At 58.7% G+C, this 17,000-nt stretch overlaps 1 protein-coding gene across 1 annotated transcript in view; it reads right to left on the minus strand.

Moving 5' to 3' along the window:
- IQGAP1 (IQ motif containing GTPase activating protein 1) overlaps positions 1 to 17,000 on the minus strand; it is a 53,845-nt gene that overhangs the window by 2,572 nt on the left and 34,273 nt on the right. The window contains exons 15-37 of the mRNA XM_081124374.1: positions 15,590 to 15,753; positions 14,556 to 14,646; positions 14,204 to 14,371; positions 13,342 to 13,484; positions 12,790 to 12,960; positions 11,778 to 11,861; positions 11,612 to 11,683; positions 11,449 to 11,518; positions 10,894 to 11,102; positions 9,861 to 10,016; positions 9,419 to 9,582; positions 8,531 to 8,755; positions 7,462 to 7,602; positions 7,290 to 7,374; positions 6,109 to 6,341; positions 5,427 to 5,559; positions 5,160 to 5,262; positions 4,607 to 4,742; positions 4,177 to 4,264; positions 3,135 to 3,347; positions 2,375 to 2,541; positions 959 to 1,081; positions 321 to 429 (exon numbers count right to left, since the gene is read on the minus strand). Coding sequence (XP_080980500.1) covers positions 321 to 429; positions 959 to 1,081; positions 2,375 to 2,541; positions 3,135 to 3,347; positions 4,177 to 4,264; positions 4,607 to 4,742; positions 5,160 to 5,262; positions 5,427 to 5,559; positions 6,109 to 6,341; positions 7,290 to 7,374; positions 7,462 to 7,602; positions 8,531 to 8,755; positions 9,419 to 9,582; positions 9,861 to 10,016; positions 10,894 to 11,102; positions 11,449 to 11,518; positions 11,612 to 11,683; positions 11,778 to 11,861; positions 12,790 to 12,960; positions 13,342 to 13,484; positions 14,204 to 14,371; positions 14,556 to 14,646; positions 15,590 to 15,753 — 3,248 coding nt within the window. The remainder of the gene's footprint in view (positions 1 to 320; positions 430 to 958; positions 1,082 to 2,374; positions 2,542 to 3,134; positions 3,348 to 4,176; positions 4,265 to 4,606; positions 4,743 to 5,159; positions 5,263 to 5,426; positions 5,560 to 6,108; positions 6,342 to 7,289; positions 7,375 to 7,461; positions 7,603 to 8,530; positions 8,756 to 9,418; positions 9,583 to 9,860; positions 10,017 to 10,893; positions 11,103 to 11,448; positions 11,519 to 11,611; positions 11,684 to 11,777; positions 11,862 to 12,789; positions 12,961 to 13,341; positions 13,485 to 14,203; positions 14,372 to 14,555; positions 14,647 to 15,589; positions 15,754 to 17,000) is intronic.

Here is a 17,000-nt window from a genome sequence, read left to right on the forward strand (position 1 = left end):
GTCAAGCCACTGAGCAGGTTTGCGATTCTGTCAAGGCTTGTGCTTGAGCATTTCGTTCGAGGCCCAGGCACCGGCTCCACCGAGTGGCGTCGCCAAGTGGGAGCTTCGGGGGGGCTGCTCTGAAGGTCTCGGCATCTCAGGGCGCACAGGCCCCGCCAGACAGACAGAGCCACACGGGGCCCCTTTCTGCGCAGCGTGGGGCCCGGCTCAGCGCCTCTCGGGGACAGCGTCCGCCAAGGGGGTCCCTTTTCTATCTACTCTGCGACCGGGACCCCAGACCCAGAGGCCCGCCCCCCCCGTCCTATCGGGTGCAGACCCACCTGGTAATGTAACATAAACGTCTCCATCTGAACGCCCATGAACTTGGCTTTCACCTCAAAGTCTCCCACTTCTTCTGTCGGGCTGATTTCAAAGATAACATTTTTAAACCTGTTGAAACATAACATCAGGAGGGTGTGATTTTTTTACGTTTTTATATAAAAATATCCTGTGAAATGCAAAAATATCCTGTGAAATGCAAAAATTTTTACATTTTTATATAAAAATATCCTGTGAAATGACGAGCGATGTCTTCAAGAGTGACGGGGGGAGGCCCTGGCCGGTGTTGCCCAGTGGTTAGAGCTTCGGGCTGCAGACTGAAGGGTCCTGGGTTCGATTCCGGCCAAGGGCATGTCCCTCGGTTACAGGCTCGATCCCTGGCCCTGGTCGGGGCTCGTGCAGGAGGCGACCAATCGATGTCTCTCTCTCACATCAATGTTCCTCTCTCTCCCTCCCCCCCTTCCACTCTCTCTGAAAAGCAATGGAAAAGGTAACTGTGGGTGACAATTAAAAAAAAAAACACCCAAAAACAAAAACAAAAACAATGGTCATTCAGCTTCGAGAAACACGGGCAAGACCATAAAGCTGCGATAAATGCAGGAATGAAAGACACTGACCCCTGAAGTAAGCGAATACTCACTGATTCACTTGCAGGTCCTCAATCTCCAGGAGGACCCCTTTCTCGTGGAGCCTGGCTGCCGTGTATTTCAGAGAAATCTTCTTGCTTTTCTTGCCTTTCATCTCCCTGGGTTTCTTGGAGACCCTGTCAAAACGACACCACATCAGTTTCTATAACTCCCCACTTTGATTCTCCTGGCGATTCAAGGCCATGAGGTCAGAAAATGAACTTCCCGGCCACGGGAGCGTCAGTTCTGAAACGGCACGTGAATGTTAGGTTCGCCGAGGCAATGCCAGCTGAACTGATTTCGTCTTTAATTTAAGTCACACTTGAGAACGCGCCATGGACTTGACAGTGTCCGGGTCCCTAGGCCCCTGCCGGGAAAAGTGTGAAGGCTCCTGACGCCCGCTTGCGGGAACTGCGCTGAACCCCAGGGGAGCCGCCCCGCGCCCCGCGGCCGCGAGGGGAGAAAGTACGAACATCCTAGAACAAGCACTTTTTAGAAGAGCTGAAGCCAGCACAGCGAGTAGAGAGGAGAGGGAGCAATGAAAAAATAGACGGATGTTAGGAGCCGCTGGGATGACTGAGCGGAAAGAGAAAGAATGAAAGGAAAAACTGAGATCGACAAAAATCAGGGGTTTGGGACTCCCGAGGGAGGGTGGTGTCTCAAGAAACGGGGACAGAAGTGCCGGCAGGAGTGTAAAAGTGAATAATCCAACGGAAATACCTATAAAATCACAACCGCACAAAACTTTGGACCCCGCCATCCCGCGTCGAGGAATTTATCTTTAGAAATACGCCCATGTTTGCAAAACGACATATGCACAAGAGCCTACTTGTTGCAGAATTTAAAAAAATAAAATAAAATAGGTAACTGGAAGGAACAAACATGCCCATCAACGGAGAACTTATCGAACCAGCCGTTATATCTGCCTACGCAGTGGAATACTATGCGGCCGTTAAAAAGGAGCGGAGTGCTTATAAGCGAGTACCCGCGAAACCCCCTCACGGCGGCCGTCTGCGCCGTATAGTGACAAACGGGACCAGGGATTTACACAAACGACTAGAAGCAAAATCAAGAGCAAATGCAGTAAGGGGTCCAGCGAGCTTTAGGCAAAAATTTCCCAGGTCACGTCAGTGACCTCCACTTCTTTCCGCCCCCGACACGGGCTCATTTTAAAGGAAACACTTTCCTGGCCGGCGTGGCTCAGCGGTTGAGCATCGACCTAGGATCCAGGAGGTCGCCGGTTCGATTCCCGGTCGGGGGCACAGGCCCGGGGTGCAGGCTCCTCGATCCCCAGCAGGGGGCGAGCAGGAGGCAGCCGATCCATGACTCTCATCATTGATGTTTCTCTCTCTCTCCCTCTCCTTTCCTCTCTCTGAAATCAATAAAAACACATTTTTAAAAAAAATTTTTAAATAAAAGCACACACTCACTTGCCCCGGCTGGCCAGGTTGTCCAGGCAGGTCTTGATGTAGCTTTTGTAGTAATCCACCTGCTCCCCGTAGAACGTGGCCTTGGAGTTGAGAGCGGCGTAGGTCTGCTGCAGCTTCACCAGCTCGGCCTTCCTCCTCTGCCGGTATCGCCGCTGGTTCCGGATGTCCTGGGACGCAATCGTTCGAGTGAGGGGAACGTCGCCGACCGCGAGAGCCCCGCCGCGCCCGGCCGCGTCCTGCGTGGCCGCCCATCCTCATGGGCCACAGCTCGTGTTCAGCAACGGGCCGGGGAATTCCGATCATCAGGTCCCTTCCTCCGCCCCTCGCCCCCCGCCCCCCGCTTTTATTTTCTAGAGGGAGGGAAATGTGTCGCTTTCATAGACTTTAAATGTAAATTCTTAGAATTTACGTGCAAGGCCGGTGCCGTGAAGCCTCTTAAAATACGTCGTCAGGAGAGGGAGATAGAGAGAGACCGGGGTTTCATATCAACTGATCAACTCAGTGTGGATTTTATATTTCACAGAGATGCTTAGGAAGAAGCCCGAGGCAAACTGAGACACGGACGCTCGGGTTCATGCTCCCCGTGAACCGAGGCTCTGACCTAGGGCCGGGTCCTCGCGTTACAAGGACCGGAAGCGACTCTCCCGGGGAAAGGACGGGAACCTGCCCGCGAACGGAGGGCCGGTGGCCATCGGAACCGGGCCCCGTCCCTACAGGCCTCGGAGCGCGGCCACCGGGCCCCCGGGGTCCCCGGCCGTACCCTGGCGATGTCGTTGATCAGCTCCTGGTATCTGTTCTTGGGGTTCACCGTCCCCAGCTCCGCGAGCTTCTTCAGGCCCAGCTGGATCTTCTCTTTCTTCTCCTGGAGGCTGAGGTTGCCGTCTTCCTTGACGGATTTCGACTTTTTCATCTTGTCGGGAGTCTTGGCGTCGCGGATAGCGCGCCTCTGCATGGCCCTCTGATGTTCCGCTTCCTACACGTAAAAGGCCCCCCCACCGCCACCGGTAAATTCAGGGCAGCCGCCCGGAACCCGCGTTTACGCAGCCCCCAAACCGCATTCTGGAAACGGGGGGGGGGGAGCACTCAGCCCACAGCCGGCGGAGAACCCCTGACTTCTGAACCCCTGACTTCTGGACCCCTGACTTCTGAACCCCTGACTTCTGAACCCCTGACTTCTGGACCCCTGACTTCTGGACCCCTGACTTCTGAACCCCTGACTTCTGGACCCCTGACTTCTTGGGGCTTCCCTGCTGGACTCCCAGGTACAACCAGGAGCCCGGGCTCGACCTGCTACAGGACCCCCCCTTCTCTCCCTGTCACGTTTTGAGACGCGGAAGCCCCCTCGTTTGCTCTGGGGCGCAGCTCGAGAAATGCTGCAAGGACGCCAGGGCTCTTGCTAGTTCTGCCGCCTCCTGGAGGCTGAATCCCGCGCAGGCCGCCCCCCGGCTTCTAAACGGCGCTGCAGCTCAGCTTTGCGGGTTCCCCCGTGGCTTCCGGTCTGTTTACCACGTCTCCCCAACCAAGGAGCCATAGCCCGTGCTTGTATTCCACCTTATCGAGGCGCTTGACAAAATTCTAAGTCTGTGACGCCCCATAATTACCGGGCGGAGGCCCGGACTCTGCCTCGGGTCGAAGGAAAGGAGGTGCAGGGAGCCCCGCGCCCTAAGGCGTCTGCCCGGAGTTAGGAGCCGGCAGCTTTCTCAAGGAGCCCTAACGGCCGCTGCCCTCTGGGTTACCCGCAGGCCACCCCCCACGGGGGCATCTCTGCCCTGTTCCGGTGCCTGTCAAACCCCAGGTGTCACCTGCTCGCTGGTGGCGGGCGTCTCGAGGATCTCCGTCAGGGTCTCCCCCGGCTGGAACCGGATGACGTCCACAATTAAACGCTTTGTGCTGAAAGGAAGCAGAGGGAACGTCTGAAGCTCGGCGGGCGTCCTGCTTCCCCCCCGACGGGCCTGCGCATCAGTGGCGCCACCACCAGGTGCCAAGGCCCCGGGCTCCCCGATGCAGCTGCGCCGGGGGGGCCACCGCGGCTGGACGGCCAAGATGTAAATGCAACCTTAGCGTCTGATTGGGAAACAAAGGCAGGTAAGTCCTGCGCCGAGGGAGATATTCGAGGCGGCCGCAACGACGGGCCGGCAAGGCCGCGGTGACCGTTTCGGGGGGGACAGGCGGACTCGTCGGCCGAGGCCAAGGGGTCTCGGGAGGCCACGTAGGTCACCCCCCAATCCTCACTTCAGCAGGATGGTCCGAGCGTCCATTTCTGCATTTTCGTCTCCGGGCACGTCAAACTTGTTGGTCAGCGTGAGGGACACCTCCGTCTTAGCCAGCGCCTCCTTGTTGGGGTCATTCAAGCTGCCGGTGCCCTCCCCTGAGGTTTAGGGAGGGAGAAGGGATCAGTAAGATAAAGACGGGAGACGCCGGGGAGGAGGCGCGAGGGACGGGGCGGGCGGAGCCGGGAGAGGCCCCAACGAGCCGACGCGGCGCCCGGGCAAGGCCGCCTCGGGCCCAGGAACAGAAACGCGTGGCAAACGATAAAGGCGCGGGGCCCACAGGGGAACAGTGTCGTAAACGCCCGGCCGTCGCCTCGGCCCCGGGTGATAACCCTCCCTCTGCTCGCTTCCTTCGCCGGCCCGCGAGGTCTCGTCGCCTGGCCGCGTGGACACACGTTTAAAAACGGCCCCTCCGCCCGCGTTTCTGTCCCCGACGTGCGCTCAGGGCGGGGGCGGTGAGGACACGGGGGGGGGGGCCGGACCCCTCCCTCCCGCCAGGCGAGCCAGAGCCTCACCTATGAGGGACTCGATGGTGGGCACCTCGCCCAGGTCGTCCAGCAGCTCGTGGATGGGGTCGTTGTGCTCGGGGGCCACGGCGTCCTGGTGATCCAGGAGGAGCTGCAGGGACCGAGGGGTCAATTCCGCCCCCACTCGCCCCCCCCCCCCCCCAGGGAGGCGAGAGACAGGCCGGAGCTCAGCCCCCTTCCCCGGGGACCGTGAGCGGCAGCCGGGGAAGGCGTTAAGGGCGGAGCGGCCGGCGGGGAGCGCGGCTCGCGGCTCACCGTGTGGGTGTTGATGATCTCGCCGATGGAGATGTAGATCACGGGCTTGGTGAGGGTCACCAGGTCAGAGTACTGGTCCACGTTGAACTTGTCCTGCAGCTCGGGCACATCGCAGGCAGCCTGGAAAAACCGCCTGGAGGGACACGCAGGAGCCGGGCCCAAGGGCGGGGGGGGGGGGGGGGGGCGCGGGCGTGAGAAGCTGGGCGGAGCACAGCCCGCAAACCTCCGGCTCGATACGTTCAGACCGGAGCCGTTCACTCCCGACAGCGGGTTCTAGGGAACGTGCTCCCCGGGCCCCAGGCCGCCCGCGGGCCGCCGGCCCCGACTCCCCTCCGCCTGCGTCCAGCTCTGCCCACACCTGCGCCATCCGGAGAGCCAACCGTCCAAGGCGGCGCCCGAGCTCACAGCCGAGGGGCTAATTCTCGCCAACCCCGTCTCACGGTGACACGTGCCCGGTGCAGAATCATTGCTTTATGCCAAGCACTGTCGAGTCCCCGGGTTACGTTTTTATTGCTCAAAAGTCCCCTTCCCCGCCCCCTGGAGCTCTGAGCATGTCCCCCGCGTGTCCTACGGGAGCGCAGCCCGGGGCGAGCTCGCCGGGGCGCTTAGTCTCTCGCCTTTACCCGCGGAGAGAGAAACGGGCCCGCAGAGGCTTTCGGGCGCCCGCGCCCTGTGCCCGCACCTGAACTTCTGGTAGGACTGGGACAGGTACTCGTTGATGACGCTGAGGTGAGCGTTGTCTCCCAGGAACATCTTATTGGACGCCGCGTGCTGGAGCATCTTGGCGATGGAGCCGAGGTTCCGGCGCTGGTCGGTGGTGAGCTGGCCCCCGGCCGACAGGTCGATGATGTCAAAGGCGTCGGGGGCGACGATGGCCGGGTTCATGTACCGATAGTAGAGCAGGTTGCCGATAATCTGGGGGCGGAGAGGCCGGCGTGAAGAGGCCATTCGCTGGACAAAGCAGACGGGAGAACGCCCGGCACACGGACACGCATGCACTCGCTGCCCTCGGGGCCCGCGCCCAACGCGCGACCCAACGCCCCTCGTTTGGGCGCAGGAAGGAAAAAAAAACACCAAAAAACCGGAAAATAGGACAGGACAGAACTGAAAATGCGAAAGAACAGATTCGGGGAGAAACGAAGACATAAAGTCTGTGAGTGAGGACGTCAGGGCAGCTGGGCTCTCGGATCCCGGCAGCGAGTAAGCCGCGGGCACGTCTCAGGTTCACGCCCGGGGGCTTTCCTTCCAGGAAGCTAACGGGCCCAGGCAGAGTCACCCCGTAAGCGCGGCCTGGCCCGTCCGACCCCCAGCCCTCGGGCTGCAGGCGAGGCCGCGCCTCTGAAATTCGGGTCCCTCGGCCCGGCCACAGCGCCTCCCCTGGGGTATCGTTCACGACACGTAAAATTAATTCACCTGGACAGAAAGTCTAGACTCGAGGCCTCACTGTAGGAAAGCACAGAACTAGGAGAGAGAAGAGAGAAGCGTTCAGATTAAAAAATGAAAGGAGGAGAGAGAGGCAGGAGCGTCGCCCGAGGAGGTGCCAGCAACGGGCCCGGCGGGAAGCTGCGCCCGCGCCCCTTCTCCTGGCCGCCAGCAGAGGGAGCCGCTTGCCAGCGAAAAGACAGGGCTCAGAAATTTAAACCAAGACAGGAAAAAAACGCCACCTCGACGCGGCTGGGGCGGGCCCCGCAAACCCTACAGAAACCCGGAGGGGTCGTTGACTATTTATTTATAGTCGCTTTAGAGGTCGCACGACCGGCGGCGGGCCACGGCCAGGATCCAGGCCCAGGCACCGACTGAAGGCCCAGGGTCGGGCCCGGCTCTCCCCGCTTTTTCTAGACGGTGCCAGCGTCCGCCTCTCACCTTCAGCAGCTCGTCCTCGCCGGCGTCGGGGAACTTCTCGTGCAGCGAGTCCTTCAGCACCTTGGCGATGAAACGCATCCCGTAGCTGCGGGACGGACAAAACCCCGTGAGAGGGGCGGCGAGGGGAGGGCCCGGGGCTGGGCGGTCCGGGGCCAGGGCTGGGGGCGCTCACGGGATTTTGTCCACGGAACTGATGATGGCGGAGAGGAACTTGTCCGTCACGGCCCGCATGTTGCGGATGGAGTTGTCCAGCCGTGTCTTCACCTCTTCGTGAGCCAGGGCCTGCTCAGGAGTCACGTCGTAGGGGAGTTTGCTGGGGAAGCAGAAATCACCCCCCTCAGTGTTAGGCCAACAGCCAGGCGGTGCCGGAGGCAGGGCCGTGTCTGCCGCAAACAGAAAGGCCCAGCGAGCGAGTGGTGTGTTCACTGAGCTGGTAAATAGTGGGGCCAGGCTTTGAACTCGGGTTTTCAACCGAGAACTGGGCGCTTCAGTTATGTGCCGGGCACCGTGACAGGCACTTGGGGTAAACGGTACACAAGACATGGCAGCTTCTTGAGTTTCCTACTCGCTGGTGGGAGAGACCCACAGACAGACACTGATTTAAAGCACATTTGCCCAGCTGGGCGTGGCTCAGCAGTTGAGCGTCGACCTGGGATCCAGGCGATCGGGGTTCAATTCCCGGTCAGGGCACATGCCCGGGTTGTGGGCTCGATCAATGCCTCTCTCATCATTGATGTTTCTATCTCTCTCTCCCTCTCCTCTCCTCTCTCTGAAATCAATAAAGATATATTTTAAAAATAATAATAAATAAAGCACATTGTGCTGTAAGAAAGACGCTGCCCACAAGTGCTGCGGCGCCACAGAGGGGCTTCTCCTCGGACTGGAGGAATCAAGGAAGGCTTCCAGGAGGAAGGAGCCAGGGAAAAAGGAAGAAGGGTCTTCTGGGAAGGAAGCTGGAATGCAAAGGGAAAGAGGAGGGGCAGGAGGGCCGGGGCGAGAACAGGGCCCTGGACACAGCGCTAAGGAGTCTGCACCCTCCCGGACACCAGGGGGAGCCGTTCGCAAGCGTTCAATAAACACTCGCTACATACATGAACGTGAGACCAGGTCAACAATTTAAATAAGAGGCTTCTGAGGAAAAGCCACTTGAACAAATATTAGTTTGCACATCAAAGGCTTAAAAAGAGAGAGAGAGAGACAGTAAAAAGCCTGACGGAAGAGGGGTGTTGGGGCCGCCCTACCTGGCCTCTCCCGTCTGAGACTCCATCTGATTGACCCACGACTTGTAAATGTCCACGGGGTCGGTTTTGATGTTGAGAGACTTGTCGTCCATAATCTCCTTCACGACGGGGGCCAGGATCTGCCTCAGGGCGTTCTGACCCCGGGCCCCGCGGTTGAAGCTGACAACCATCTTGATAACTGTGGGGTTTCCCGTCACAATCTCTTGAATCTGGTCGACTTTTGACCTACGAAACACCAGAAACAAACCCGGTTTAAGCTACTGGCAGAACCAGGGAGCTTCCAGGTCCTTTCTGCTCCACGATCCCCCATGTCGGGGGCATGGAAAGAGCTGGAAAGGAAAAGGGGGTACTTGCTCTTTCTCTAGAAACACTGGCCGACCCTCGTCTGAACACAGAGCACCTTCCTGCTGCTGCTAACTCGGTCGTGGGGACACCATCGGGCCCTTCGCTAGATAAACATGTGGAACCTTGGTGTGCGGGTCAGCTTCTTAAAAAATGTATTTTAATGTAGAAACGCTCCTGAAATTCATTTAGCAAATTTATTATTTTATCAGCTTCCCAGAAGCGGCAGCACTTTGTATTAGCAACTTAACAAGCAGGGGCTTCTTGAGAGTATTTCCCAGCCTGGCCGGGCGTCCACCTAGGATCCAGGACGTCAGGGTTCGATTCCTGGTCAGGGCACCTGCCCGGGCTGTGGGCTCGATCCCCAGGACAGGGGGGTGCAGGAGGCAGCAAATCAGTGACTCTCATCATTGACATTTCTCTCTCTCTCCCTCTCCCTTCCTCTCTCTGAATCAATAAAGATATTTAAAAAAAAAAAAAAAGAGTGTTTCCCACAAACCACAGTGCCGCTGAGAGCGCCAAGGGGTGCGGGCGGGGCCTCCCTACTTGATTTCCTCCTGCAGGGCCGTCTTGAAGAGCCGCAGCAGCAGGTACTCCTCCCGCTGGTTGGACGCGTAGTTGTACAGGGTGAAGATCACGGAGTCCATGAACTTGGTGGACTTGTTCTGGGGCATCTGGAAAATCAGCTTGGCCAGGTAGGTGGGGTTGGTCTGAAATGAAAGCACAGGGATGAGTCATCTCCAGATCCTGGAGAGGCTGGCAAAGGCGTTCACAGGTTTTTTGTGTGTTTTGTGTTTTTTTTTAACTTGAAGGATTAGAATGTACATAAGAAATAAACTGGAAAGAAAGAAAAAAAAGTTAAGACAGCCCCCGGCTCCCCCCCCCGGTGTGGAAATCAGAAGCCGCTCCACAGGGGTCTGTGGGTGAGGTTGTCCGATTTAGAGCAAATTCCCTAAACTTTCCAGTAGCACTTCCCGGAGCCACCCACCTGCAGCAGGTAGAACAGGTGCTGATACGCTTCCAGTTTCTCCCTCTTCTCCTTGCTCAGCGCCTTGAGGCCCCCCTTCTGTTTGTTCAGCATCATCATATCAGATAACTGCTCCTTATTTTTTTTGGTAAGCTTTTTACTGTGGGAAACCACATCCTGTGAGCAGAAACCAACATGTAAGTCACAGAGCTTCCGAAGGCGACGCTGGGCGTCGGGGAGAGGCCTTCGGTGGCCCCGGCAGAACCTGTCACATTCGCTGGACAGCGACTGAGTACAGTCCTTCCTACAAAGAGCCTGGCCCAGGCCCAGCCAGCGCGGCTCAGTCGCTGAGCATCGACCTAGGATCCAGGAAACTGAGGTTCGATTCCCGGTCAGGGCACAGGCCCGGGTGCAGGCTCCTCAATCCCCAGCAGGGGGCGAGCAGGAGGCAGCCGACCAATGACTCTCATCATTGATGTTTCTCTCTCTCCCTCTCCCTTCCTCTCTCTGAAATCAATAAAAACATATTAAAAAAAAAAAAAAAAAAAGAGCCTGGCCAACCAACTCCTGGGGAAACACAAGGCCTTAAATGCAATAAAAATTACGTCAATTGAGATGCTGCCTGCGACGTTATTTGTAAAAAGAGAAACTTGCCAGATAGTTGGGGGGGGGGAGAGAGGTAAATTATAGTTTGTCTTCTAATGGATTGTAACGCTGCCGTTAAAAATAATATTTATGAAAAAAATAATAATATTTATGACTGCTTATCGTGTGGAAAACATTTTATCTTCTGATACTAAGTGAAAGCATAGGACACAAGTGCTTGTGGGTGGTGGTATTTCAGGTGGATTCTACCTTCTTTTCTGTTTTGAGTTTTGCTGTTAAATCGCAGCGTTTCACCTCCTGTATAACGTTTTTAAAGTGTACGGCGTTCGCTGAGAGGAAAGCCAGCCCCCCCCCCTTGCCCACGAATCAGCGCCGGTGAGGCCGGGGGACCCACAGCGGGGCGACGTGCCCGGGGAGCCGCCGCGGCCGGGCTCTGGGCCGGACGTACCTGCAACGTGATTTTGTTTTTAACCAGCAGCCCGATTTTGATGTCCATGAGGTTGAGGTCATTCTCCAGCTGCTGGTTGGAGCGGATGAGGGTGATGACCTCCTCCCGCATCTTCATGAGGTCCAGCTCCTCCTGAAAGTCCTGGTCGCTTTGGTCGAGCAGGTGGACAAATTTCCGGACCACGATCATGGGGGGGTCGGTGGCGTTAACTGACAGACAGAAAGCGCGTGTCAGGCAAGGACAGAGTCACCAGGAGCAGAGCCAGGTCTCAGGGGGGGGGCGTCAGCACCGTCCCGAAGAACCAGCCCGATTCACGGATATTTGTTTATTTTTGAGATGCGCAAAGACAGCCAGCAGTGCGGTCTCGGTCATGCTACGCTTACGCGGTGACACAGGCTGACAGGGCGAGGGGACAGGGCGCGTGGCCGGGTGAGCAAAGGGGTTAGGTCATGAGCAGCGCCTGACCCCGGCCTTGCCTGCAGGAAAGGAAAGAGTCCGCAGAGAAAACCCAGCACCCGAGGCCTCCACGCCGACGCCGCGGGCACAGCTACTCACTGAGCGTCTTGTAGTCATCGCGAGCCTTGTTGGCCCGAATGAAAGCCTGGATTTTGACAATGTCGTTTATCTAAGGAGCAAAGGGGAAGACGTTCCCTTGGTCATCCGTCCACCAAAAACACAGCAGCGGGGTTCTCGGGCCCTGGCCCCCCGCGGGACTCACGTGGTCGCGGAAGTACTGCAGGCGGTCTCGGTAGCGCTTCCTGGCCTGGTGCATCCTCGCCAGGGACTGGATCTGCGGGGAGGGGGGCCCCGGAGGTCACAACCGCCCTCCGCGTCCACGCGGGTCACCCCGGCCCCCCGCGCCGAGACCTGCCAGGCCGCCCTACCTTTACAACTTCGTCTTTGTGGGAGCGCAGGTACGCCAGGCGGTCCTGGTAGGCTCTCTTCTGCTTGTAGCCTCGCCACTGCGACTGAAACCATCAAACGTCACAGTCCACACGCTGCCCCCCAAGGACCGGGGGCAGCTAAGAAACCTGTTCCCGAAAGGCTCTCCCAGCGCAATTACTGATGAATGTAGAGAGGACCAGGCCCTCCGGGGACAGGGGAGTGTGGGCAGTGGCCGCCCCACCAGCAGGAGAGGGCAGAGGCCACCCCCCTTAGTCCCTGGTCTGCACAGTGGTTGAGCATCAACCTGGGATCCAGGTGATTGGGGTTCGATTCCCGGTCAGGGCACAGGCCCGGGTGCAGGCTCCTCGGTCCCCAGCAGGGGGCGAGCAGGGGGCAGCCGATCAATGACTCTCATCATTGATGTTTCTCTCTCTCTCCCTCTCCCTGCCTCTCTCTGAAATCAATAAAGACATATTTAAAAATAATAATAGCCCGGCCGGGCGTGGCTCAGAGGTTGAGCATCGACCTAGGATCCAGGCAATCAGGGTTTGATTCCCGGTTAGGGCACATGCCCAGGTTGCAGGCTCGATCAATGACTCTTTCATCACTGATGTTTCTCTCCCTCTCCCTCTCCTTTCCTCTCTCTGAAATAAAGATATTTTTTAAAAAATAAAAAATAAAAATAAAAATAAAAATAAAAGCACCTCCACACGGATTCCTTTTCGGGGGCCTTACCATCAGCTGGGCAAGGAAGGTAAGATACCCATTCGTACCCCACTTGCAGATGAGGGAACAAGCCCCGGGGGAGCCTTAACTCCCAGCTCAGATCCTCCCTGTGACACGTGCTGCCCGGAAACTGCCCCCGGGCGGGGAGCTCACCCCTCAACACCGTAGAAAGGCAGGCGGACGACAGTGGCAGGAGGGAGGATGAGCCGAGGGGCTCAGAGAGGAAACACGCACTCACGCCCTCGGCCCTAAGAGCCCCACTCGGGGCGCCAGGCCCTGAAGTACCTGGATGCAGGTGATGGCGGGAATCTGCTTCTTCAGGAAGTTCATCCTGGATCGGAATTCCTGCCGCACCAGGTACCCGCGGCAGCAGGCCTGCAGCTTCGTGATGAGGCCCTCGTTGGCCAGCCACAGCTGCTCCCGGTTATACGCGGCCGTCACCCCGGAGATGGAGCTCTGCGGGCCGGGGGTGGCAGGGGAAGACACGCGCGGGTGAGAAGGGACACGGGTCCTTCACACGGCGTCGCCCGCGGCACCCGCTAGGCCTCACCGCTCCCTCGGGCGGCGCCGGGCCTTTGAGCGATGAGAGTGACTCCAGGTCTGCCGCTCGGGCCCCAGACGCCACAGACAAAAACGCAGGCCCTTCCTTCACCCCCGACAGTCCTGACGCTTCCCTCATTTAGGCCCTGGGGCCCCCCCAATAGAAAAACAGCTTCTCTAAACCAGCCTGCGACACGGCCTTCATTTCAGTCGGGCTTCCGTCCCCGGGGCCCGCGCAGAGGTGACCCGACGGCCAGGCTAACCCCCCCCCGGCCAGCGGCTCCCTCCGAGGCCCACCTGGATCTCCTCCCGCGAAAGCTGCGCCGAGTTCTGCACGAAGCCGGGGGGCTCGTCCCAGCCTCCGCGCTGCGTGTCCAGGTTGTGGTAGTAATAGTAGCCGCCTTTCACCCAGTGCTTCACCCACTTGCTGCTGTTGTCTCCTGGCGGCGGGAAAGCGGAGATCAGGAGGCCCAGGGCCGCGTCCCCCCGCCCCGCGCCCGTGGGGCGGACGGGACGGGGCCGGACGGTTCTGGTCGGGTTAGCGATCTACATAAAGACTGATCCGGACGCCTGCTGCTTGGGTCCGTGACGGTGAAGGGGGCAGGTCCTAGGCCCCTCGTAAGCGACGGCTCTGTGGGGTCGCCCGTGGCCCCCTCACGTCTACGTTATAGACAGAAAATACCCACAAAGCGCAGCTGTGGAAGGAGCTTCGATTGGCTCTGCTCCGTCCACAACCAACGACTCAGACCCTAAGTCTCAGAAAAGCACTTTCTCGTAAAAGATCGGCGACCGTCCAGCCTCTCCGGTTAATTTAAAAAAAGGGGGGGGCCATAGAAGGGGGAAAATCTTTTATTATTTCCCACCTTTTGCAGATAAACCGCTTCTACCTATCACGCCACAGGAGCTACCAAATCCCTGTAAAAGGCCAGCCAAATATTTTGACGCTTCCTGCGTTCTCAGAAAGTGGATCTTTTTAAACACAGGGGCAAAAAAGAAAGTATTTTTTTCAAAAACAGGGATATTACCGTCTCCTTAGGGCGTTTAAAATAAGTCTAAATCCTGTACTTCTGCAGGAAAGGACCTTTCCCCACGGGCGGTCCCCTCCCCTTGCACTCGCGTCCTCGGCCTCGGGACGCACGGTTCTTTGGCCGCAACGCACCTGCCGCCAGCTTTTTCCTCTGGGCCTCGGCGAGGTCGCTGTGGTAGGTCTCACAGCACTCGGGGATCACTCCGTACAGGCCCACGTCCGGGGACCGCAGGGCGCCCAGCGTTTTCCCGACGTCGCCGCTCTGCACGGCCTCGTTAATGGCGAAGATCCCCAAGGCAACTGTCGCGGAAGAGGGCTGTCACCCGAATAGCTCAGCGGGTCCCCCGATTCTGCGCGAGGTCGCCCGGCTGTGCCCCCCTGGCCGACCGCTCCCCCCGCCGGTCCCCAGCTCGGTCAGGCCGAGGCGCGGGTTCGGGGAGCCCGGGACCCCCGCCCGCCGGCCGCCGGCCACCATCGCACGTACACCTCTGTGCCTCCTGCGTGTCCTTGTTCGACTGCCAGACGCCGCCCTGGATCTCGTCCAACCAGAGCACGGCCGACTCGTCCTGCGTTTCCTGCAAAACCACATGAAGAGCCTTGAACTCGGGGCGCGGGCGAGCGAGGGGCTCCCGGGGCGCGGTCAGACACCCAGGAAGCTTGGAAACGCGAGGGACGCGTGGACTCGTCCCCCGGAGGAGGCCCGGCGCCGGAGAACAGGCGAAAGGCTGGGAGGGAAGCGCCTCAGACACAGCGCGGGACGCGGGAAGGCGACCGCGAGGGGCGCAGGCGGCCAAGGGGAGCTGGGGGGGCAGGAGGGCCGCCCGGGGACGGCGCCCAGGGGACTCCCGCCCGGTCGATCGGGGGCTGGCCGCCAGCTCAGCGAGCGGGGCCGTCGGCGGACACGCGCAGAAGGAGCGGCCACTGACCAGCAGCCCACCCCGAGGAGGGGCCCCGGTCGCGCTTTCGGAGCTGCCCTGTTATTTTATTCGTACGTCCCAGTTTCAAAAATTACGAGGCGCGCAGAGCAACGGGAAAGCGGGGTCCAAGCGGAGACCCACCCGCCGCGGTGTCAGGGCCGGGACGCTGGCTGCCGACCGCCGTTGGAGGGGTTCGCGGGGACCGGGAGGGACGCGGGGGGGGGGGGGTCTCTTCGTGCTTTTTACACCCCGCACACCAGTCACACGGGTGTGCTCACTTCGGACAATTTATACGACCGTCTACTTATACGGCTGGTGCGTTTTTTCCGGATCCTATATTTCAATGCAGGATTTACTTAGGGACAGAGCTGTGTCTACAGTGATAATATAAAAAAAAAAAAAACTAAAAAAAAAACCAGCCACAAATGTGCAAAAAGCAAAGCTTCCGGAAGACAGTCTGTGCCCCTCGCCCCTCGCGTCCCTCCGGGGCCCTGAACTGGCGCCCGGGACGGTCGCTGATGGGCCAGGGGAGGGGCCCTCGGTGCCCGGGGGGGGCGGCCAAGGTCCCTGGACAGAAGTGACCCACTCTGACGCCACCCACCTGGGCTTTCTCCCTCTTCGCCCGGATCAGGGTGTCCTGGTAGTGCTGGGCCACCTCCGCCTGGACGCCCTCCAGCTTGGCCGCGGGGATCTGCAGGGCCTGCAGGGTCTTCTGGGCGTTGCCCTCGTCCAGGGCCTCGTTGATTAAACCGATGGCCAGAATCCCTGAAGGCCAAGAGACAGAGGCCAGGGCGTTGAGAAGCTCTGTACACGGAGCCATCTTTACAGGCGCGCAGCAGGAAAAAGCCCGCCGGGGCTTTGCCGCGATCCAGGCTGGACCAAGCGGCGCGATTTTACGAAGTTTAGCGCTGGTTTCGTCGGAAGGAGCCGCCCCTCTGCCCAGAACCCTGTAGGAGGCTCAAGTCCCCGTGGTTCAGGGGCGGCTGCTCTGACGTAAAAGCGTCAAGGTTTCGATGACACTGGCTCTAGACCCTCAGAATGTCCCAGGTGACGGGAGGACCTTTGTGACTCTGGTGGCCCCTGGGAGCACCCTGAGCTCACGCTAGGCCGGCGACGGCTGGGGCCCCCGGGCTGGTTTCGGGGTGGGGGCCGGCCGGCCGGCCGCAAAGACCAACCGCGGAGAATTAGGAGACTGGGGCTCTGAGCCCTGGGGCCTGATAGTGGCCCAGTCTTCCCACCTCCAGGGACGGGAGGGGGTCTGGAAATTAGGTTTGTTTTTTGTGGGTTTTTAAAAAATATATCTTGCCCGGGCGGGCGTGGCTCAGCGATTGAGCATCGACCTAGGATCCAGGCGATCGGGGTTCGATTCCCGGTCAGGGCACAGGCCCGAGTTGTGGGCTGGGCAGCCGATCAATGACTCTCTCATCACTGATGTCTCTCTCCCTCTCCTTTCCTCTCTCTGAAATCAATAAAGATATATTTAAAATAAATAAAAAAATAAAAATAAAAAAAATAAAAATAAAATAAGGCTTTAAAAATAAATAAATAAACAAATATATATATATCTCTTTATTGATTTCAGAGAGAGGAAAGGAGAGAGAAAGAGAGAAACGTCAATGATGAGAGTCATTGATCGGCTGCCTCCTGCTCGCCCCCGACTGGGGACCGGGCTTGTGCCCTGACCGGGAATCAAACCCCAATCACCTGGATCCTAGGTCAATAATCAACCTCTGAGCCACGCTGGCCAGGCTGGAAATTAAGTTTGTTTTTTGTGGGTTTTAAAAAAATATATCTTGCCCAGCCGGGCTGGAAATTAAGTTTAATCACCCGGCCGATGATACAATCATTTGTATGTAACGAGCCCCCGATAAAACGCCTGGGTACCCGACGCTCCGGGGAGCCGGCCCGGCTGTGAGGCGCAGGACGTGCCGCACCCTGAGGACACCCCACCAGACACCCCCTTACAGGCTCTTCCTCTGGCTCGTCCGGGTTTATGTCCTTCGTAATAAAAC

This window comes from Miniopterus schreibersii, assembly GCF_964146895.1.
Source record: "Miniopterus schreibersii genome assembly, chromosome: 22".
Lineage (NCBI taxonomy): Eukaryota > Metazoa > Chordata > Mammalia > Chiroptera > Miniopteridae > Miniopterus > Miniopterus schreibersii.